We start from the raw sequence: 25,265 nt of genomic DNA, 5'->3' as shown, positions 1-25,265 counted from the left end.
TACAAATGACTTGTTTCTGGAAGTCATAAGACTCAATTTTTGCGAACAGACTTCTTGGAATGCTACAAGAGGGTGTGCCACTTGAGTATACTCAATGTCAAGGCTACTATCTCTGTACAAGACCACATCCACTGAATTTGGAAACAGAAAAGGAATTCATGTCAAAACACACTAGCATGAGGCCTCCGAGTACTCTGCTACCTTTAAAATTTCGTTTTTTTTTCTTTATGATATGGTTACAGTCTCTCTAGCAACAGTTTAACCAACCTTGATCCTTCGAGTTGCTCTGCTTGGGGTCTGTTTGAAACCATCAGTGCAGAAAGGTCTTTGAACACAAAGAGATGCTTTGGTCATGCCTCTACCACGCAGTGGAGCTCCACATTGGTACCACCACATCTTGTGACCAACCTCACTTCAGGACTGAGAACTCTTGAGCTGCATTCAGAGTTTTGCACCAAGGCCAGGTGACAGGGCTCGTTCACACCAAAGGATAACACGACTCGGTAAATCAACAACAAACTACACCAACTCAACAGAAACAGCCGAGGCTGGAAAATTTTAATCAAATTCCAGAAAATTAGTCTGGTTTTGCAAATCGCTCAGGACTTGACTACAGCTGTTTCACAAGCCATACTTTGGACCGCACGTTCTCTGTCAATTTTCTCAATTTTTCAGGAAGGAAATGAAGTGTATTTGGCACAGAGAGCACTGTGTTAGTACAAGAGGCATACAGCCAGCATTAGGCTATTCCCTGATCTGTTCCACTGCTTCTCATCATCCTACTTATTTATGCTCTTCAGATCTGCTTCTCTTCCTGCATTGCCCCATAAGGTAAGCGATCCAGAGAGTGAAAGATACATTATGGCCTCTTATCACCAAAAAGCCATAATTTTGCCACGATGATCCAGGAATCTTACCTACACGGTGCTAGAAGCACTCAAAATGGTATTTCCAGAGTTTAAAGCAAATAAAAAAGTTAAAATATGGAGTTTATTCTAATTGGGTTCATAAGTTATTTTTTGTGCATAAACTCGAGGGACAGAAGGAAGGGCAGTTACCGACTGCACAGTAGTACAAAGGCTGGGAAAAAAAAAAAAAAAAAAACACTTTTTTTTTTTATGGAAAATACTAGGCAATATTTATGGTCATTTAGTATCTCTCATTTCTGCAGGAGAAGGCTTCCGCCTAAAAAGCCCAGCTGAATTCCAGCACTGTTGTCTGAGCACCTCGCCAGTACTGCCAGTAAAAAGCTGAGTTCATCCCACTGGAGGAGAAGCAAAGCATTTCCCAGACAACAACAGCAACAAAGAACTTTGGGCTACAAGTACCTTGAGAATTGCAAAACTTTTATTTTTGTAATACAAACTTCAAATATGAGGCTTACAATAAGTCTCACATAAAGAAGTTTTTGGGTTTTATGTAACTTGTATAATCTGGATGAAAGGTGGCACAAGCTTTAAATAAGCTCAAAAAGATATTTATTCAACTGTCATTATTAATATTAGCAACTTTAACAGTCTTGATTTTGTACATGCGAAAACAGTTATTGCACTACTGCTACAATATGTTTCTTCTTCTCTGGCACCACTGGCACCGATCCTGGTTTGCTGTGCTTGCGACGATTCAGTTCCCTAGGAACAGAAAGCATAAAAACACAGTTCAGTAATCATCACAAAGAGTTAACCAATACCAGCTTCCTCCTTAAGAAATTACTTAAAATAAAAAAGTAATAATAATTTAAGAATTGTTTAGCTTTTATTAGCCAAAAACAACACATTTCCTCTTTTGAGAAGGAGGATTGTCCCTTCAAAAAGTATCTTTAACATTGGCTAACTTAGAATAGCTTCAAACTGACTTTTTTTCTTGGGAGCACAGCTTACCAGCTTACTTCATTTTCATGTTAGCTGAATTTGCTGCTTAAATTCACAGGTAGCTGAGAAAGTTGACTAAAACCCATCACTTTTTGTTTTTATTGTTAATTTCATGACTACAGCAAAGTATGCCACCTTCTGCTCCAATATTCCAATACGACAGCGATCCAGGTGACTGAAAACACTCGTCCTGGAGTTTTTGTTTTTAATGCCAAACCCCAATAACCCACACCTCATTCTATTTCCATTGCAGTGTTGCATCATGTCACACCTATCAGAGCACTGTGGCTCTTTCCAACATGATACTCAATCCTGTTTCTTCAGCCCTTTTTTGGGAAGCAGCCAGTCCTTGTTGATACTGGCACCTGCCTCCCTTTTTTTTTTTTTTTTTTTTTTTAAATAACCAAAGGTTAATCAATCCAGAGCTCGTGATCACTTTTCAGATGTTAGAAGTAGCTCATACTCGTTCCTCCCACACCCTGTAGCTCTAACATTCCCATGCATTGCTACCACAGCACCACAGTGATGCATTTTATTAATACAAAAACAAAAAGATGGAAGAGGAAGACATACTTTCGCCGACGAGCTTCTCTCATGATACGTTGTTCCTTGATTTGGCAGAATATGCTTTTAGGCAAGTGACGGTGCCGAGCTATGCGTTTGATCTGCGGGTGATGCTGGAACTTCTCCTTCAGCTTCTGATTGTAGTTCATAGCTGCCTTCTCTCGTGGTGCCAGCTACAAGGAAAATAACAGAGACAAGCATGTCACAGAAGAACAGGGACTTAACTGTCAGGATTTTCTCTACAGTTTCTCTACAAACGCTGAACTTTGGCAGACAGTAAAACCTCTTTGATCAGCCCGCTTGCTCTCCTAACCAATGCTGATGATCAACTTCCACTGTGAAACAAAGATTTGCAGGCATTTCAACCACTAGTCAGTATAAGTACAAATGCTAAAAACGAATTGTCTTCATGAACTGCTTTACAGACAGCTCTTCATGTGGCCTAAATCTTATCCGGCACCTGGATCCATTAGGAAGCACACTGTACATATGAGATTTCAAGTATTAGCTTGCCTACGTGGCACACGGGGAGTTCCAACTTTCATCACACAGCTAAAAATAACATAGTATCATAAACACGTGAAATAAAGGTGAAATGGTACAATCACGAAAGGAGACAAATTTCATTTCATATTTACAATTATATCCAAGACACCATTAACAACACAGAGAGATGTCTTTTTTTTCCCCTATTTCTTCTCCACTCTGGAGGTTATATTTAGAAGTGATTTCTGTTATACTATTTTCTGTTATAATATTCCATAAATTTTGAAAAAGTTTATCATACTCAGACAATTTTGGTCAAAAATACCACGAATGGTCTGAAAACAGGTAAACACGAGCCATATGACAGAGGTTTCTCCAGGTACCAAATGCAGAGTTGCTCACCACTCACGAAGATCTTATTTCAGGCATCCAATACACACAGCACTCTGAACCTCTGTTTGCCCACACCATCATGTTCATAAAATGAAATCCGTCTGCTTATCATAACCTCTCAAACTGCAAGTGAGTAAATTCTACAATCCTAACCCAATAAAACAATCTCCTTTTTAGTGAAATTTACTCTAGTGAGCCAGCCTGAAGAGATGGTTCTTTCTCAATAAATCCCAGGTGTTCCCACTCTGCGGAAAACTGCCAACATAATCCAAATTAAAAAGCTTTTATTTTAATTAAATGCAATGATTTTTCTTCAATTTAAGAAGAGCAAATTGCTGCTGATTTAGCGTAACCTTGATGATTCTACAGACAGGAGGTGAATCTGTAAATTAAAGATACACCCAGGATATCTTATTTAAAAAATTAATATAGATTAAGCAGTGGTTATGTTTGAGTCTCATTCCATTTTCACATGCCACACAGCTTCTAGAAGGGCACGTAGCTCGTGCCTTCACATCCAACCACCGAACACCAGCACCCCATATGCCAGGCTGTGACTATCTGATGGGGGGGGGGGGGGGGGGGGGGGGGGGGGGGGGGGGCGGGGAGGGAAGCAGTGTATTAAATACCAGATAGCCAAGAAGGAGGACTGCAATTAAGTACCGAATTCCAATTTCTTCCTTGCAAGTCATGCTACAAAGCTCACCCCAGACAGCTGAGGAGACCAGCTTCCCGTACTGCTTTTGGGCTGATGAAGATGCCATAAATGCAGCACTGGTTAGCAGGACTCAAGATTTCATTTACAAGGACCAGAACACCCTGCAGTGTAAAAAATTTGTATTTACGTGACATCATGAGTGAAACGTGATGTTTGACCCTTTTTCCATACATCCTAATGTGAATGGGGAACTTCCTTCCTATATGAGGAAAACAGAAATCATGTGGTGGAAAAGTAATTGACTGGTGCCACTACAACAGCCGTACTACACAGTGAATACCTAGAGTGAAAAAGGAGAAAATAACCCTAAAACACAAGTTGTTAGCAAGAGGAAGATGTGTCCCTAAGTGACCTGCCTATGCTTCTTTCCTCCCTCCAGATGCTAGAGGCTAGTTATTTCGCACACCCCTGGGCAGAAGGAAGGTAAGCATTTTTCTGGAGCCCTGACTGAAGAGCTACAATCACCTTCCAGAAACCATGCTCCTTTTAAAGTGGGCTGCATCTGTAGCACTCTATCCCACTCACTACCAGACTCCTCTAATTCAGCATGGGAATACGAACTGGCTGTTTATCAGTCCTCTCCAGGCTGCCCTTCTAGGTTAGGGCAGACAGAGCACAGATGCAACATATTTTTAGAAAGCAAACATATCCCAGCAATTTTCTACACTGTAGCTTGTGTTTAAAATTTTTCCACTGCTTTGATGAAAACTGTCTTCTGAATTTATTGCCATTAAGTTCATTACTCATTATTTCCTGGCAACAAAGACGTATGGGTTCTTTACATCTAAACAGACAACAAACAAGAAAAGGTGATGTAGATGTGGAGAGCACAAAATCGTAGCTAAAGGGATGAGGCTACGTGTGCACTGAATTACCATCGGCAGATCACTCAGAAGAATGCTGTGTCGCTCAGTACCTGCTGCTGCTTGTTATCAGCCTCATCTCACACAATGGGACTGTACACTAGAAGGAGCCTGAAAGGATCTTCAATCACTCAGACAGTTCTGATGCACTTTGCTAGAACAACACCGAGCCTTGTAATTGTACTTTCTCCAATCTTTTTCAGTTCTTACTCAAAAGCCACTTCTGCACCTTGTAGGAAAGCAGAAAACCCATGTTCCAACTCTGTTACACTCGCTGAGACACAAATCATTCACAAGCATGAAATTTTCTTCTTCAGCTGTCCAGTGCTCTGCCTGATCCTTAGCAACTTTGGAAAGGTAGCAGAGCCAAATTGTGCTGCCGTTAGTCACAGAAGTTATATTACTGACATTCACACATATGGCAAAAACATTGCAGGTGGAGGATTTTTCTAATGTGTCAGTGTACTGAAGAACACTGCACCTTCGGGTTTTACTGATGGTTCATTGCTTTCACTATAATTAAAAATATCTCTCTCCCTTCATATTAATTAGATGAAATCTATTTTGTTAACTGAAATTTACTCTATTACTGCTTTTCCAGTCTTCTCCCTCAGTCGAGGCTCTTTTCCTTCTTTTCCCCAAACCCAAAGGCACACACACCCCTTTTCAGAAATCCCCAAGACCACAAGTACAAAAGCTTCACACGTATTTAACATGCCAAGTTCAGGTACACGTCAAGTCCATAAAGTACAGTATTTTAACAGTCTGGAGAATCTTAAAACTCTTGTAATTGGGTCTTTCATTTCAGGACACGCAGAGCTAGACGTTTACTGCCTTAAAAAAAACCTGTGAAGTCCTATTTATCTTCAGAATGCTACTGGGAAAAAAAAATACTTCATTTTTTATTAAAAAAAGCAACTAAACACTTCAAATTATTTTAAAAAAACTCCTGCAGTAGATCCAACAGAAAGATTTGGGTTTTGTTACCCCTACATAAAACCCATGCAGACTTAACTGCCAGTGAGCGGAGACACAGCATGCCCCTGGCTCCTCCAGACGTTGACTCTTCCTTTAATGTTTCACTGATTTTAAATAATGACTGCAGTGCCAAATACATTAAAAAACAAAAGAAACATGCATGTCAGAACTGATGACTGCTGGGGTAGCCGCAGTTCAGAAAGTACAACTCTCCAACTGGATAAGTGTTCATCAGTCACAACCTAAATACTGTATTCAGCCTAACTTCCTCAGATCCCAGCAATGCTGAAAACGAGACTAAGTGACCAAGAAAGAGAAAAAAAAAGTTGGATTATCACTTTTCTTTTTCTACCCACCCCCACCCCCAAAATATCCTTCTTAAATACAATGTATTACAAGAAGTTGGCATTATATCAGAAATACGGTGACCTTTGGATGAGTCATTCAATCAAATCTTCTCAGCTAAGAAAAATAGCAGACCAAGCAACTAAGCATTTAAGACACATTCTGACACTTCCGACAGAATTACTGAGTGTTCAGCTTTGAATATTCAAAGCGTTCAAAAAATAGCCACAGACTATGGAAGAACTGGACTTTTACAAAATGAGCTAGCACATGTCTATGAAGATAAGAACGCCAGGCCTCTAATAAAAAAAAAAAAAAAAAAAAAAGAGCAGGTGCTAAAGAAAAGCAGAGGAATCTGATAAACAGCCATTAACACCTGCAACATTAAAACTACCAAGTTGGATGGAGCAAGGATTAGCACAGCTGCCTGCATCCAAGTGACATTCCCGGGGTATATCCAGAATGGGATGAGCTGTAGAGGTTCCACACGAAGTCCTTGTAGCAATTCTTCTCTAAACACATAAAATAAAATTTCATACTGCTTCCAAAAGCTTTTATAGCAACTCTATCAGCTCTGGACAGTTACTAATTTAATATTCATATTCTGCATCTTACTAAATTCAAGGCTTCGACAACATCGTGATTGAACATATTTCCACACAAGATACAGGGCTGTGAAACACTCTCTGTTCTTATTATAACATAATTCTTCACAAGTTCATTAGTGTCACCCATGTGAAACGAGAGCGGTTTTTCTACATAATTCACTGTCCCTTTTAAGTTCTTCCCCTATTTCTGAATAGCTTTGCTTCCTTTAAATGCCTCTCGATGTTGCAAGGTGACAAGCTGTGCGTTCTAAATGGCAGGATGAATTTTCATTTCTGATTTAAAAAAAAAAAAAACACAACAGGATGTAACAAACATGCCACCTGACCTACAGGTTAAAGGTAACTATCGACTTGGTTGCCTTGGGAATTGGTGGCTGAAGATCTTTGTCAGAAACCCCTACACACAGAATCACAGAACTGTAGGGGTCGGAAGGGACCTTGAAAGATCATCGGGTCCAACCCCCCCTGCCAAAGCAGGTTCCTCAGAGCAGGCTGCCCAGGTATGCATCCACACAGGCCTTAAATATCTCCAGAGAAGGAGACTCCACAACCTCCCTGGGCAGCCTGTCCCAGTGCTCCGTCACCCTCACCGTGAAGAAGTTCTTTTGCATGCTGGTGCGTTACTTCCTGGGCTCCATTTTGTGGCCATTGCCCCTTGTCCTGTCCCCACAAACCTCTGAAAAGAGGTTGGCCAAATCCCTCTGTCTCCCACACCTCAGGTATTTATACACATTTATGAGATCCCCTCTCAGTATTCTCTTCTCCAGGCTGAACAGACCCATGTCTCTCAGCCTTTACCCACAGGGAAGATGTTCCAGGCCCTGTATCATCTCTGTGGCCCTCCACTAGACTCTTTCCAGGAGATGCTGTGAAAATCCCTATGACCCCTTAGCAGTAGAACTGAGTCCTCTGCACAGCCCCCAAGAGGCACGTCAAGCAGGAGTGGTGTGCTTAAAAACATAACAAACACATACAGGGCATTTTGTGTAGGATTCACCGTCAGGTGAAGGAACACACGACTGTTAATTCAGTTGTAACTGATAGTGCCTTTTCCAGACCCATCTCCTGCCAGTTTTCACTGGTGTAAATACCACAGAAAAGAGCAGAAGGTAATTCACCACCCTACATCTTGAATACTGGAACAATAGCTAAGTAGTCCTTCTGCTACATAACATTCCTGTGATGCTGTGTTGGTTTTCCCAGTTACTACCCAGAGCAAAGCATCCTTACTCTTTCATAAAAAAGGAGCCATTACCACCTAGTAGTCAACAGAACGCACTTTAAAATACTATCATTCTATGTGAAAATCGTGGTTTTGACATTCTTTTTACCCACTTGTCCTTCACAAAAAGGGTACAGAACAAAGGCGCATGTCAGAAATACCACAGATGATGCTGTTCTGGAACAGCATGTTAGAGAGACAGAACGGTCCTTCTGTACCAAGCATGAAGATGGTTAACAAGGAGAGAAAATTTCAGCTAATACTGTAAAAACAGATGAAAAGGGTTTTCCTGTGAGGCTATGGATATGCCAACAGGAAAACACGTAACAATGCTGCCCAATACTCCACTGTTTGAGCAAATTTAACATAAAATTTATATGAAAAAGTAAAGCCTGTAATGAACACTGCAGAGTCCTTGGAATTGGTAAGTATGGGGCTGATATTTATGTGTTAAATGTTTTACTGAAGCTCTAGTTGGAAAAATTCCAAGGATCAGTTCAAAACAGGGAAAAAATAACATCCTAAACACAATAGAAGAGTTAGTCCATTAAAGAAATTCCACCTAAATAAGAGTTTGTAACCACACACATTGTACAGGCTATAGAAAAAAATACAGCTGTACAGCAAGGATGGGAAAGATAACGGGGCTCCTGAATACCTACGGTGAGTCGTGGCTAAAGATAAGCCTGTTGTTTTAGGTGTGCTGCTCCACATGCAGCCCCTCACAGGGCACAACAGCCCATGAACCTTCCCACTCCACGCTGCAGCCCCAGCACTCCCACCAGCCCCTCTATGCAGAAACTATCACTGATGGAGCCTCACCTTGAGCAGCCCCAGCCACAACTATGGAATAGATCCGTCCCCTTAACAGTACAATCTTCCTCCCTGAATTACAGCATCCCTTTCCTCCCCCCTTCACTCCATCCCAAGATCAAGCAGGAATTCCTCTGAGAATTGTTTGACAGCTCTGCGTTTTCTGATGGGCTCAGAAAGAGCCACGTAAGCACCTCCCGGGTACCCTAACAACATGAAGCTACGTAAAGGGACTACTCCCAGTGGACAAAGTGTCAAATTCGTTCTCCAAAGCTACTCAATACTTTAATACAACTGTGCAGATGAATCTATGTAAGTGCTAACTGCAATAGAACATTTTGGTTTTATCTATATATAATCATTTGAACAAGAGTTACTGAAAAAGACAGACATTAATTAGACTGATGTCTGCTCCTACTAGGAAGGCTTCAACCAAACTGACTACGCTGAATTAAAAGGACTTCAGACTAGCTTGCCCACCCAATATTTGAGTTACATAGTTTAATGACAACCTCAGTTATGCATTGGTGCAAGTAATCTATTTTACAATGCATATGCTTATTATAGGATGCACTAAACTTGAAGTCATTTTTTATTTATTTTTTTTTTAAAGTAGCAACCCTACGCTTCAGTAGAATAACTTGTGTATGGCTACATTCTATAACTGGAAGTTATTGCTTTTTCACTGGTGCAATGGGATGACTACTCACCTGTAGTACCAAGATAGAAAACTCTAGTTTAGTTAGAAGTGGTGATTATTGTTAAAATTAAAAAAGACAAAATAGTCACCCTGTATAGCAATACACAGGCATGTAATCTTATTAATAAAAGCCACAGTAAATACAATGAGCTATATCACACATTAGTTTTCAAATTAGATGCAAATGTCAAACTACAATTTTACATTTTCCCTTTAGAAACAAGTTTTTAGAAGTTGGACAGACTAACCAGTTGTAATAACAAAAAAAACAAAAACCACCAAGCACTGTTTTGTGATAACAGAACATGTATCTTACCACTCCCAGTTTCTCAGAAGCATTAGCCTTCCACAGACGGATATTCATCTCATCTGAGCCACACAGAATATATTTGCTATCCGAAGTCCATTTTACAGTGATGACGTGCTGCATTCGCTTTGTGTGATAGACCTCCCTAAAGTGAAGAAAAACGTTTTTCAATACTTTATTATCACTTTTTCTACCAACATTACCTTTGAAATAGCAGAAAGTTTTCTGTTCGTGGCAAAATCTATTATAGGTTTTTGATTCTTTTTGTACCCATCCCTTTTGCGTATCAGTCATACGGCGCAGCTAAGAGACCTTTCTCTTTCTTCTACCTAGTTATTTTTTACAAGCAAAATCCAAGTAGTAACAGAAGGGAAATACAGGAACAATGACAATTCAAGAGCCACGAAAAAAACTAGATTGAGGTGGAACCTGTGGGGAGTTGCAAGAAAAACAAATGTAATCAATAGACCACCTTAAATAAGCTTTAATAAGCTTAACCACCACTTTAGTTCACACTCAAGTGATACTCTACAAAAACAACAAAGCTTTTGAAAGACTGAGCACAATAACCTTCTGAAAACATCCCTGCTCACATCAGGTTATGCTGACATTAACGTTTAATATTGTGTAAGTACGTACATGTTTTCAGAAGCATTTCTGTATTTACTTTCATTTTACTAGTTGGCCCAGTAACAAACTTTTCTCCACATACCTTTGGGGAACTAAATATTTTTCCTTTCCCTACTCTGAATTTTCAGCCTTTGTCTCTCCCGTTGCTGCCACCACCAGCTATTAACTACCATTCTCCAGGAAAGGAAAAACACAAGAGAAGATGGCCATATAACCTGGATACGTCATTTAAAAAACTCACACAGACATTCGGTTCCATTTACAAAGAATTTACAGAATTTAAATCAACTTCATACGAGATCTTACTTCTTATGGCTACTCAATTTTCAAACTTAAGCTTTCTTTTAAAAATAAAACAGAAAGCAATGGAAGTCAGGAGTTTTTCAAATTGGTGAGTGATCAAATGTCTGAGTTAACTGGAACACAGTCAGGATCTCCTTTTAAAGATACACTCAACTGTCCTCGGTTTTCCAAGAGGGATCAGATCTTCTGCTTGGAGACATTTCTTTATTCCACAGGATTCACTTCAACTATGCAGCTCTGAATAAGTCCAGCTTTTAAAGAATTTTAAGTGTCCCAGAATGCCCTAGTCAGCTTATAAGAGGCTAAGTTCTCCACTTGTAAGGCTCTTCCTCACTATATTTACAGCGACTACAAGAGACAGAAAAGGAGAAAAGCAGTGAAAGGGGAGCAAAAGAGAGCAAAATGGAAAAATGCCTTCCTTATCAATAGTCTGCTGTAATGTGGAATAAAGTCTTTTGTTCTTCTAGCATTATGGGATCTGCTCACTTCCTCTCAGTGATGTGCTTAAACTTTGCCTAGCACCACTTTCATGAACATTCCAGAGAAAAGAAAATCCGTGGAACACAAGAGATGTGAACCACGTTGTTTAATAATACAAGATGATTATTTTTTTTTAAAGTAAAAAAAAAAAATAAAAGGAGAGATGGAATACCTAATTATATTTAACATACTATTAGAAAACAAGAAAAAAAATAGTAGAACTACTTGTAGATTAGTTATAAAATAGAAACAGCCCTTCTCAATCCCTAAACAGGTACAGAAGCATGTAGACATGTTGCATAATGTATACATAACTACATCGAACAGTAACAAAAATATATTTCTCCCCCAGTCAGCATTCAAAATTCCTCATCCCCCCCCCCCCCCCCCCCAGCCAACTCAAACTTAAACAAGTGGCAATTTGGGGGGAGATTAAATGAAGGGGGACAAAGGAAAGCAAAAGAAAAAGCGAAGTTAATAAAGAAAGAAAAGTCTGACAGAGAATAATGAAAGTAGGTTTATGAGGAACAAATGATACCAGACAGGCCTGATAACTTGCTTTGATTTTCATCAAACTGAAAAACAAAATAATAATAGTAATGGAGACACGGCAGATCCAATCTGAACCTCAGCAAAATATTTAATACACTGCCTTATGAAATCTTACATGAGAAACTAATTCAAAGTGAACTGTATTCAAAGCGCTGTCACGTGACTCAAAACCTGACTAGCACAGCATGAACAAAAAGTAATAAAGAGCACTGAATAGGATCACAAAACTGTCCCGGACTGATCCTCAGGAACCCACATTAACAGTGCTTTCCATGGGATGTCTTCACTAATCATCTGTATAGGATGAAACTAGTCCCAGAAAACCAAGCACTAAAATGTTCTAAGGCCTGCAGACTTCTGTGGTGACACATACAGTACAAAGTGACCTAAAAACACTAAAGATACACAGACAGGGGAAGAATACAGGATTTATCTTGGTAAAACACAAGCGAGTATACATAAGGACAGTAAATCAGCACTGATACTGCATCTTGTTGGAAAGCAATCATGTCACAGAAAGCATGCTGCCATAACAGAAGTGTGAATTTGCAGATTGTTAACAGGGGAAAAATCTAAAATCCAGATGTATACAAGAGGTGGTATCACACCATAGAAGAGGAAACAAATAATCCATAAAAAAAATGCTTCTTTAGGAACACAGCCTCCATTCTGGATACCTTTGAATTAAAATGACAAATAAAGCATTGTATCTAGAGTACACCACCTTAATTTTAATTCAAAATTGCATCAGCAGTGCTACTTGTTAAACAGAAGTTCTACACTAACATATTTTCCAGAATTATCAGTTGATTACCTGACCTGTCAATCTCAAGGTACATACAGAATAAGACTTTGATACTCACGGAAAGTGAATGCCTCAACGAAGATGGGAACGACTAAAAATTCTGAGGCCTGGGGAGGGAGGTCACTGGGATGCATGAGAGCAAGAGAGAGAGGTGTAAAATCACTCACCTGCTGTGGCCTTTGTCCACAGGAAATATGCGGACAGACTTATCGAAGCTGGCAGAGACAAACTCTTTCCCAGTGGGTGAATAATCCACATCAAGAACAGCAGACACGTGATCCATATGCACCATGACCGGCGATGAGAGGAAGCGCATATCAAAAGTATATAAGCTTTAAAAGAAACACATGAACAACTTAATATCTGAACCACTTGTAAGTGAATAGCACATTTTTGCTACTTTAATCATACACAAATCATTGAAGACAGATTGTACTGCAGAGGGAATGCTTTAAAACTGCAAGTAACACATAAAAGGTAAAGGTGTTGAAGTGAAATAATATCAGGAAGTAATTATCAGGTGACACCTAAACACTTCACACGAAAGGAAAGAATGATGTAGTGCTTAGAGGTTGAAAAAATGTTTACTAAGCAGGGGATTTAGTTATTGAACAGGACCCCGGTTTCTTGTTCGCTCCCAAAGAACAGATAGGTCTCCACCACTCCCTTCAGCATCTGTTTTTGGGTCATTGACTGACCTGTTTCTCCAACAACCATACTCCCTTCTTCAGACTTAAGTGTATAACCTGATCAAGCATCTCTGAATTACTTATTATGACAACACTCTCAACTCTGCCAGGTTTCTAGATCTTCCTGTAATGGGATCTCCTAGTAACTCAAAGTCTACTGGGAAGTTCCCATTCGGTTGGCACCCTCTCCTACAGCCTGATTGTCTTTATACCAGGCAACCAGTGACTCTGTAGAAGCCCAAGAAAAGCTTGGTCCTTCAAAACACAGAGATACTACTCGAGCAGAGCTGAAGAAGAACTACACTGTCTACACTGCCTGTAGAAAAGCTTTACATTAAATATTAACACAGCTGCTGGACCTCAGCTGGTTACCTCTTAAGCACTTCAGAGCTCAGGAAGAACAGGTGATGTCTACCCATACTCCTTTGAATCAGCAGCCTACTGACACATACCAAGGCACAATAACTGCCTAGATCATTAATTTGCTGGGTGCCAATAAACCACAACGATTTACAGACAAAGCATTTAATGAAACCACATTTAAGTATACTGTTTAGTAGAACTACTGTATTAAAAACTTGTAATTTAGCAGCAGGCTCCCCATCCTCCTTACTGCAGATGAATGCATAGCTGGAATTAATTCAATGTCTTTTACTCAATTGCTTATTGGCAACTATTCCTTTTCCTTCTGAATTCCCCAAGAAAAAGTATGCTAGCATCACATTCAAAACTGCTACTCTATGTAATTAGCTAACACTTCGGGCATATTGTTGATTTGTACATTTGCCATTGCACTCATTAATTGTTTTAGTTTGCAAGAAGGGAATTGCCCCTTACAGTAACAGCTACCAATTTCAGTTTAGTGTGGGGGAAAAAAATGACATAAACAGGTCAGGTAGTCTTACCATGCCATAACCAAGAAAATGTGAAAAGCAGTACATTATATACAACACCCATTTTCAAGGTCTGGGCCAGATTCTATTTCCTTGGAAAAACAGCCTTAAGATAAGCGATAAAATCCCTGTGTTCTAGAAGAAAGCAGCGATCTATTGTTAGATCACTGACTTCCTGGAAACAAGGATATGGAGCACATTTTGCAGTGGCCTAGTTTTGAAGAGACAGCTTTTTCAATATCAGATTAGCTCTTCACATGAATAGTATTGCCCAAAAGTAAAATACTGCTGTGAGATGCTGAAAGGATAAGTACTGCAGTCCTTGGAATTGTTTCACAAAAAATTAATTTTAAGAAATGTTCTCATCAAAATAGCTGATCAGTACAATATACCAAGCTTCACATGAGCTGGTAAGAAAATAAATACTTATATTGCCTTGGACTGGCAATACTATTTAGTTTCCAGGTCCTACTGTAAACTATACTTGCACAGACTTAACTGCATTTTTTGTTAATTAGAGTGCTTCCACACCTCACCCCACTCTGGTGCTGAAAGAGGCAGTCTACCACTATTCTTATTTATTTTTTAAGTCAATGAGTCTACAATTCATATAATTCACTAGGTTACTATTTAAGTGGTTCAAAGTTAGAGTTTAAGTAGCTTTTTTAAAAATGTATTTTAACATGATGGTAAATCACTAAGATACCAAAAAAAATCCCATAACACAATCAGGATTATCAAAAATCGGGATCACACTTACTTGTAATCTTCATTTGCTGCAGTAAAAATGAAAGCTTCCATGGGGTTCCAACACAGTGTGTTTGTCCTCATGTTCAAGATAACCTGGAAGATATTTACACATTGCTACCTTGTTGCAGGCAATAAAATACTGGCTATATTTCAAAGCTTCTTATAGCACTGAGACAAGCAAACACTTTATAGATACAGAATTATGGTAGAGCAATAGTGACATAAATGATAATGTTTACCTATCAGTGTTACAATTGGAACTGAGACACCCCAGCTCTCATCACATGCCCATTGCTTCATGCTACACTGAAATTAAATTTTCTTCCATAAATCATCTTGGAATAAAATCCTTCTTACCGGTCACTTATCTAGAAACTAGTATGTAACTTGGGATCATCTTAAGAATTTCACTTCATTATATTCACAGAAAACTTTAGTTAAGTACTGTACAAACATGCCCAAATAAATGGTTATTTCAGAGGATATGGTCCTTAAGCAATGTTATGATCTGGAATCTGCAAAGTGATTGTAACATCCTGATGTTCTCCCAGTTATTGCAATCCCTTCCTTATTTTATCTCTAAAATTGCAGTTCCTGAATTCTCCAGGCCAGGTGCCATTTCTCATTGAAGCATCGAGCAATGCGTGCAGCAGTTACTGTGTTATAACTTACTCCTCACTGTCCCTGTATTAGCTGTGAGTTACCTGCTACAGATTTGTAAGACTTACTTGCTGCTAGTTAAGCAGATGGCTGCAAAAAGGTTGCCTTGGCTTGAAGCAGGAGCAATGCAGCTGATGACTGACTAACAAGACCCTTCTGCTAGGGAACAGTGGATTTGGCAAGAGCTCTCAAGAAGCTGCATGCTGGATGCCTCCACCTTGAAGGAGGCAGTGACTACTGGGCTGCTGTGGGGAAAGAGGAGATCTGACACCCAGAATGACACAACAGCTTTGGCTTCTGCTGAGTCTTGAAGGAGCTTTCAAAATTTAGAAAGAACTCCTGTACTGTATTCCTGACACAAAGCAGAGGTATAATTTCAACTTATTAACAAACTGAACATTTTCCATAACAACGCAGACCAGCCATAAACCTACTTGAAAATTCTGAAATTCATTTATTTTACGCTATGGTACTCCAAACTGTTCTCACTTCACTATACCAAACACCATAAATATGTAGGCATACAGCAAAATGTAATTGTATGATTGTGTTCATTATTCAAAAAAAAAAAAAAAAAATAGAATTTCAAAGCAAGTTAGTGTTGATGAGCCCTACTGAATCCCCACAAAAAATCTGGATCGTGACTTTTTAAGTGTGTTCATAGTCTCATGACTCGCATTCTCCATAAATCCTCATTTCCTACATGACATTATCCTACTCAACATGAAATGAAGTCTGCACTGCAAAACACTGCTCATTTTCAGAAATCACATGCACCCAGAACAGAATGTAATCATCAGACGCGTGAACTGATCTCTGTTTTAAAGAGTGACTTAACTGCAGGGATAGGCCACTGAAGGGCCCTGTGTTTACAGTAGTGTGACAACTACAGCTTACTCAGATTCAGTATTGTTTTTCTAATTATAAACCTTGTGTGTATATATATTGTGTGTGTATATATATATGGGAAGCTAACGATCAAGAAGTTCTTTAATCTTCTTGGTTCAAGTTTTCTAGGCATTGCACTTAGGGAGCATCTCGCCATCTTATTTGTTCCTCTTTGAAGCACAGACTTCAACGTAAGACTTCACGGGCAGAAAAACTGGACAAGAGAGCTACTGCTCCATGATGTGGAAAGCTGCACTCCTATTTCCATTAAGGAATGGACTCAACCCCTATTGAGTTCCAAATTCAGGGTAGCGTGTGACCTGCTTTGCTGACCTATTACGCGGAAAACAGCAGTGCCAGGAACTTGTACGTAGGCAAGGTGCCCCTGTAAGGAGCATCCTTCTCTTGGTAGTTACAGAGCTCTTTGTTCTCAAGGCAGAAACAGGCATAAACTTTTTCCTCCACTGGGGAATCATTCCTATCCCATCAGGAACCCAACAGAAGCTACTGCATCCACAGATGCAAGCAAGCAGTTATCAGTTACACTCTTATGGCAGGAAACGTGCCTAAGCATGGTGCTTACTAGTTATACATGAGATATATATATATGTACATATACCTATTATATACTTCATGCATATATAGGTGCACACATAGGTGCACTTTTATATATAATGGTATGTAATTTTAATTAAATATTATATATATATATAAATATAATTTAATTAAATATTTATATATATATATATATATATAGTATTAATCACATTTAAATGACACATCAAATTATTAGACTCAAACTTAGTTCACAAAAGCTCAAACTACATCCCCTTAACTTGTAACTGCAGATCTATAGCACTGGCTGTGTTTACTTTGACGCTCAGGTCTCCAGCTGGCTTTATTTTTTATTTTTTTTTTTAAAAAAAAAAAAAAAAAGTAAACTTTTTAAGCACTGTCCCTGTGGCCCAAGTGAAACTTCACTAAAAATTATTGGGGCACAGGAAGAGAAAGAAAGAAATACTGTTATGCCAACAACATTCCTATTTATATCCATGTGAAAGACCATTATAATGTTCTAGTGTATATTGGAGCACCTTCCTGACAGACAGTATGTAACATCCATAAGGATACTGAGAGTATAGTCATGAGCCGTAATATTCTATGGTCAGAAGAAAAATTGTAAAGATAGCTATGGGGTTCAAAAACACAGCAGTTAATATTTCCACCTAGATTACTGTTTTCTTGTTTTGAACTGACACATACATTTTGTTAAAGATTAGTAAGAATCTTCATGTCACTGGTAAAATTCCATACGTATAAATACAATTTTGATTTCACTGCAAAGGAGTTCTGAAATGTTTACACTAGGTGCATAGAGAAGGATTTATCTCAACACAAAAAGAAAAACACCCTTTTAAATGCAGAGCAAAGCTCTCTACTGCTAGAAAGGAAATGCCTTAGAAATTACCTTGTTTCCTTCAAGCAAGGAGAAAAAAATAAAAATCACACACACACAGACACAATGCAATACAAGAACATAAAGTTCTTATTGTGAAATTGCTGTCAGGTCAGGCACTTTATCAAGAATTATAACAGAGTGAGCATGACAGCCCGTCTGAATGCAGAAAAAGGCCCTTCTAACTCTGGTTTAAAATTCAAAATTAATTCGAACTCAGTTAAAAGACTCAAAATTAAAGATGATGAAAACTCAGTGGCTCAGAGCTTCCCATTCTCTGTCTTCATCAACACTTAGACTATTTACATATTAATTATTACTGCCGTAACCTTCTGTTAAAAATAAAAGGCAAAAATTACCTTCTTTAATGGAGTTGATTGTCTCATATCATACAGCACAATATTTCTGTCAGAAGCACAGCTTCCCAAAAGGTATGTCTAAATAAATCAATACATAAATAATCAGTTTATGTTATAAAGATTTTTAGAGCATAGTCAACAGCTTACATTAGATATCTAAACTATTTCACTACACTGATAATCAAACAGCAGTTCCTTTTCCAATTCAGAAAATACATTAATTGTTCTTTGTGTGCAGCTAATTAATCAGCAAAAACACTTCAAATAATTGTCCCAGTAAAATTCAGAATCCACCCAGTCCTCTCTACAAGTAACAAGCACTTTCTATGCACTTCATCTACCAACACAGCCCACCCAAGAGCTGCTGGAGAAGAGCAGATCAGATGTGGTTGTTCTGCCACGAAGAGGGGGAGAAGCTGCTGCCACAAGCAATAAGTGCTGCCACAGATGAGAGCTCCACAGCCACACAACTGCTACACCAGATAGCATGATATAATTGAGGTACAGGATATGTATTGCTGTGGGCAGAACAGAGAACACCCTCATTTTTTTCTTCTTCTCCCCCATTAACAGAAACAAAAGATAAAGGGATGCAAATATATGGTACAATCTTTTAGGGCAATATCGGCATAAAATATATATATACAACCCCCTACGTATTATGTGAAGACATGTAACAAACTTTACATTTGGAAAAAGCAGTTAAAGACAATGTTAACAGAGTTTAGCTCTTATACTGATCAAGAAAAAACACACTGATTTCCAATACATAATAAAAAAATTACCTCAATAGGATTAAATTTTACACTGCTTATGCTATCAAAACCCCATGTAAATGAACACATGGGACTGGTCCTTTGCTCATCCCAGATGTCCACTTGCTGGCCGCAGGTGGCAAAAACAGCTTCTTTCCAGTGGTGATCAATTCCTGTGTACACTGTCTTTAAAGGAAAAAAAAAAAAAAAAGAAAGAAAAAAAGAAAACTTGCAAAACCAAATGTATAAACAAATGCCTAAATACGCTCTATTACACAACAACAACAAAAATCAACAGATCATTAAATATCAACCTCCCATGTCTTTATTCATTTACATTACTGAAAACCAAGTCACCACTGCTGCAGGAAACCAAGTCTAATCAGATGTATGTTTACACAACAGGGTGGCTTTCTGCATTTATTCTGCGTGCTCATTTAATACGCATGCATGCATTTCTTGTTAATTTCTAATGGAGCTGGCATTAGAAGCCCATTTACAAAGTATGGCCAACTTTAAAGCAAATGGGAATTTTACGAGTACAGTTAATTTTCAATTAGCAAGCGAAAGTATCTCCTACACATAAAAATAATTAAACGGTTTCAAGATATCTACTTATAAAAAAAAATTCAGTTTTCTTAAAGTAAGCTTACCATCAGCTCAAGGTGCTGAAGTATATTTATTTCTGACAAAAGTAGACTAAAACGTAAAGTCAAAATTTTGTATTGAATGGCTGTGAGGTATGGCATGAAAATAAAGTTATTTAATGAAGACTAAGCATTGACAACAGATGAAGAGAAACAGACAACATAAGATCTGATGAGTTCTGAGAAAAAGGATGATTAGTATAGACAAATCTATACTAAGCATTCTCTGATGGCATTTGAGATATTCCTTCCTAGTTACACATAAAATAAATAGAATAAAAACTTGGGAGATACTTTTAAGAGTGCCATTTTAAAATTTGATGCCATCACCTTACAACACGTTGTGATAACAGGTGATATCAACCTATTTCTCTCTCCTCCAAAAGCTATGTAAGAACTGATTCAAATTTAATTCAAAAGAAGAAAAGTGGGAAATTAGCACTTAGATTTACTACCTTTCCAAGAATTGTATGAATTGGTTCTTCTTCTTCTCCATATGCTGGACTCTCCATTTTCCATTGCTTCACAGTTTTGTCATCACCGACCTGGAAACAGTGGAGAACGCATGTATGGTTTTACAAAAATATATTCTCTTTACTTTACTGGTCATCTTTACGAATACAGGCGGCCTTTCTAAAGGGAATGTCTATGACATATACAAAAGTAAAGTGCTCTCGTTATTCATTGCTCACTTTTATACCTCCAAGCACCAGGTTAGTTCTCCTTGTCATATTATTTCACTAGAAAGTGACAAAGTACAGGCACATGGTTTGGCTGGGATGGAGTTAACATTCTTCACAGCAGCCCATATGGTGCTGTGCTTTGGATTTGTGGCAAGAACAGTGCTGACAGCACCAATGTTTTGGCTGTTGCTGAACAGTGCCTGCGCAGTGTCTAGGTTTTCTCTGATTGCCCACTCTGTCGGTTGTCATGTCTGACACCCCCATCCACAACTAGGCTAGGGGTGGGCAAGAGGAGGGACGAGATGCAGGCAGCTGACCTGAATTGGCTAGAGGTGTATTTCATACCACAAAACACTGCATCATCAATAAAAACTGGGGTAGAGGAAGAAGAAAAAAGGAGACAGGTGTCGGCTTCCAAGGTAGCTGCTGAGAGACTGACTCTTTGTGGAAGTAGGTGAGTGATTTCCTTTTTGTTGCTTGTTTGATTGGTTGTGATTCCCCCCCCCCTCTTTCTTTCAGATATTCAATGGTTTTTATCTTAACTCATGAGTTTTCTCACTTTTATTCTTATTTTCTTCCCAATCCTACTGCTGTGGAGTGCGAAGAAGCAGGCAAGAGGTTGTATGGGTGCCTGGCTAGGATGAAGACACAACAGTATGCCCTGCTGATTTATTTTCAGAGCCAAAGACAGTCATAGCTGCATGCTTGGCTCCAGAATCTTTATATCTGGCTATATTTAAACAAATTTTGCTTGAATGGGATTTTCATACGTGGATCTTTTATGCTAAGTTTGATTTAAAGCAAGGTTTGTCTAAACATTGGCAAAAAAAAGTCTCTCACCTAGTTGTCACTTTGGATATTCTCCAACTATCAAAAGAGATACTACGAGGGTTGAAAGGAAAAAAATTAAGCTGTAAAGTGACTGCTTATTTTAGGCTACATCTTGTGGTTCTTAATCAGATGGCCCCTCAAAAGTCAATCCACCTCAGTTGCTCCAGTTACCTCATCCCATGCTACCTCTTGTATTATGCCAGCACAAGATTTTGTGTGGCAGTACAGTGATCTTTTAGTTCATGTTTTACTTCTTCTCCTGATAGCACTACTTCTCTTCTTCCCCTCTCTCAATTTTCAGGTAGAAAGCTTGTCAAAAAGGGATTCTAATTTGGAGTAATTTGGAATTCTCTGCTGAGAAAGCAGAAAGCATTGTAACTACTGTCCTCATGACCAGGTATCTACTTCAGAAAAAAAATAAATATATAGCACTTAAAATAGCTCTTGTGGGAGAAGGTGAGTGATTTCCTTTCTGTTGAGCTCAGAAGATGCAAAACCCCCATACACTCTAGTCTTAAAAATAGTTCTTTTTATTTTGTCATCTTAGAATTGTTCTAGTGCAATCAGGAAGACATACTATTTCCAAACAGCTTACATGCAACTGAATTAGTTGTGGTTGATACAAATGAATAAAGTCTTATTAACACAACCTTATTGGACATAATTACTCAACCAAAGCCATCTTGAATAGATCAGGTTATCTTTAACCACAGGCTATAGAAATATTCACAGAAGTAACCATTTGCATGCCTTCCAATGAACTTAACCTAATTCTTCAACAAACATAATTACCTGCTTCTTTAATGAAAATTAGATTACTCAAATTCTAATTAAATGGCTCCTTTAGCAATAATCTGGTAATTATCTTTTCCATAGTCTTGAACAACATCCATATTACAACACCAAATGTAATATTTTAATCAGAGTTGTCAGGTTCACAGACAAATTGAATAAATGAGTTCAAATTCTAAAATAACTTACTCCCTGCTATGCAGTATTTAAATATAAGTTGCTCACTGGAAAAAAAAAAAGAAAAAAAAAAAAAGGTGAATAGGTACTCTGCATTGTTAGACGGTATAAAGGAAAGACACTATACTTACCGTAAAGAATGATGTACCACAGAAACGAGCACACATGCCTCGAACAAAGCCTTCGTGGGCTTGTAAAGTACGAATACACTGTCGTTTGGTCAAGTTCCAAATCCTAACCTGTTAAAAATGAAAAAGTATTCTGTAATTATTTAATTAAGTTTTACAAGTACAAGAGATCACACATGCTGTAACAAAATGGCATAGCTGGCTTGAACACTGGCCAGATTTTATAAAGTTAAAACTTATTTATTCCCTTCTTCACAAAAATTTGTTTAAAGTGCAGCTCTTTGCTTTTTACCCCATCCTCCCACCCAAGCTGCATACTTACCTTATTCTTCCATTCCCCTATTTTTCAACTAGAATTCTTGCTACAAGATAACAGTAACAATTTAATTTTAGCAAAACACACCTCTTCAAAGAGAAAAGCACAAGGAAATAACCTTTGTAACCAAGTGAATGTTCACATTCCAGTTGCTGTATTCAATTTTATAATGATATCCACCTCCCATGGAAGTTTCTGTTTCAAAGTATTTGTGCCCATTTAATAATAATAATAAAAAAAAAATAACAGAGGATCTCAATTTTTACATTTGTATGTATTGTTAGTATCCCATACTTTAGTTGCTCTACCAGTGGATAAGAAATCTGTCCAATGTTTCATATAAATTTATCCCTCTCCTCTTTGAAAAGGTTAGTCTCCCCAGCACTGCTGTGTGACATGTGAATGTTCTATAAAAAGCAAGCAGCAACCAAGAAGACATCTTTAAAACACACAAATGCTATCAAAATGAAGAAGGTATGAGTGAGAGGGCAGAGACAACAAGCATAATTTTTAAATGCAAATTACTCCAATTAGAGTACCCTTGCTTATTTTTAATATTTATCTAAAACATTATGAACAAATACAGGATTAGCATTTTTTTCAGTATGTTAAATTATTATCCCACAAAGGTTTTGATCACATGTCCCTTCCTCCTAGCTCATGTGACTTGACATAATCTTCTGACTACAGCAGTTCACCTTCTTTGGAGGGGGGTGTGGAACAGCAAAAAGCAATCATTATGGACTGCAAATATTCACATTCACTGCTCCATCCTGAGGAATTGTTAAATCCCCTGCTCACAGCTAAAGCTGCTGCCTAAAGCTTTTTGAAACCCTTTGTGTGCTGGGAGGTCACAACCTGCAGTTTGAGGAACGCTGTCCCATACCGGGTAACTTGCACCTTCTGAAGAGAAGATCACATCTGAACAGAATATAATATCATGGCTGAACAAAAACACAAAAGAAATGTAACTAGGGCGCAAAGAAGGAAGAAAGAGACCTTTTTTGTTGTGGTTTATAACTGCAGCTTACCTCTCCATCACACGCTCCAGACAGTACTGTAGACAAACTCTTTGGATGTTTGGCCATGCAATTAACTCCATCTCTGTGGCCATCAAGTGAGCTTAGAAAAGGTTTTGCAAAAACACGTTCTAGCTTTGTTGCATTCAGAGCTCTGGTGTACTCCCGTGGAACCTCAAACGGATGCAATACAGGGTCATAGTTTCTTGGAACTGCAATAAGAGTAACACAGACATTAGAAACCTGTAATGTGCAATACAGGTCAAGGTGAACTGAATTAGAAATCTTTTCCAGGTGATTTTCCTGCTGTGGGAGAATTTTCTGTGACACTGAGATTTTTACATCTGTAAAGCAAAGGTCTCTCTGCATCTGTACACATACCCTACAATAAAATGATGAAAGACAGTGGGCATTGACGTGGAGCTTCTGGCTTTTGTCACCACTGTCCTGTTTTATGCAAGAAGGTTGAAAACTCAGTAGAGCAACTGGCAACAGATCATTCACCGAGAATTAATATTTAGTCTACTGATTTCCGAAGTACATTAGGACCTCTAAAATCTCTGATGAAAAGGAGCTGGGTCCCAGTGCTCTGTCACCTCACAGTACAGAAGTGCCCCCTCATATTGAGCCAGAACCTCCCGTGCTTCAGTTTGTGCCTGCTGCCTCTCATCCTGTTGCTGGGCACAACTGAAAAGAGACCGGCTCCATCCTCTCGACACCCTCCCCTTAAATATTTATACACATTAATGAGGTCTCCCCTCATGTCTTCTCTTTTCCAGGCCAAACAGGCCCAGCTCTCTCAGCCTGTCCTGATAGGATAGCTAAGGTGTATTCAGCTGCCCCAGTCGGTAACTTTAATAATATTTTTCCATATTATAAGTACAAAACCACAATTAAGTAACAACAAAGTGCTAGTCACAACACCCCTTCACACACATAGCCCATGCATCAAGCCGGTAGCAATGTACGCAGACTTTAAAATGCAATAGGTGCCCTGTCCTCAAAACCTAGACTGATTTAATGCTACCGAGACTTAATCCCGCTCCTCCTGACAACGGGTGGCGATTTTACAATCGCGTTACTGCCACTACGGAGAAAAAAAACGAAACCACAACGGGGGAGCCCGGCGAGGAGGCGCACAGCCACCCCCTCTTGCGGGCCGCGGGCGGCGGCCGCCATTTTGTCGGCGGCGCAGCGAGGGGGCGGCCCCGGGGGCGGCCCGGGGGGCACCGGGGGGAGCCCGGGGGGCACCGGGCGGGCTGCCGGGGGGCAGCGGCGAGCCCCGGGGCTTCACGGTGCCGCCAGGCCGGGCCGGGGCGCTCGCTGCCACCGCCTCGGGGACGCAGCAGGGCAGCGGGTGGGGAGAAGGGGTTCGGGGAGGGGGAGAGACGGGGGGCCCGGGGGTGCTGCTCACCGCGCTGCAGGTCCAGCTTGGTCTCCCGCACATAATCGTCGGGGTTGCGGCTCAGCACCTTGACCCGCATCGCGCCGCGCCGCCCGGCTCCTTGCCTCTTCCTTCCTGCATGTGACCGGATGGGCCGGGCCGGCCGCAGCCTGGCAGGACGGGACGCGGAGCCCCCGAGG

General features: G+C 39.4%; 1 protein-coding gene across 1 annotated transcript; it reads right to left on the bottom strand.

The window, feature by feature from the left end:
- Nucleotides 1-1,329: 1,329 nt before the first annotated feature.
- On the bottom strand, nt 1,330-25,215 carry DCAF13 (DDB1 and CUL4 associated factor 13). Its single transcript, XM_032182732.1, has 11 exons — nt 25,096-25,215; nt 23,694-23,893; nt 22,350-22,457; nt 20,191-20,280; nt 19,119-19,274; nt 18,334-18,411; nt 14,981-15,063; nt 12,806-12,970; nt 9,878-10,013; nt 2,445-2,608; nt 1,330-1,631 (listed from the first exon to the last, which is right to left on the bottom strand). Exons 1-11 carry the CDS (start codon nt 25,163-25,165, stop codon nt 1,544-1,546), a joined length of 1,338 nt encoding a protein of 445 aa, XP_032038623.1. The 5' UTR covers nt 25,166-25,215; the 3' UTR covers nt 1,330-1,543.
- Nucleotides 25,216-25,265: the final 50 nt, after the last annotated feature.

The sequence above is a fragment of the Aythya fuligula genome, chromosome 2 (genome assembly GCF_009819795.1).
Source record: "Aythya fuligula isolate bAytFul2 chromosome 2, bAytFul2.pri, whole genome shotgun sequence".
Classification (NCBI taxonomy): domain Eukaryota; kingdom Metazoa; phylum Chordata; class Aves; order Anseriformes; family Anatidae; genus Aythya; species Aythya fuligula.
The sequence above is the reverse complement of the archived record's forward strand: the minus strand, read 5'-3'. Positions and strand labels throughout refer to the sequence as shown.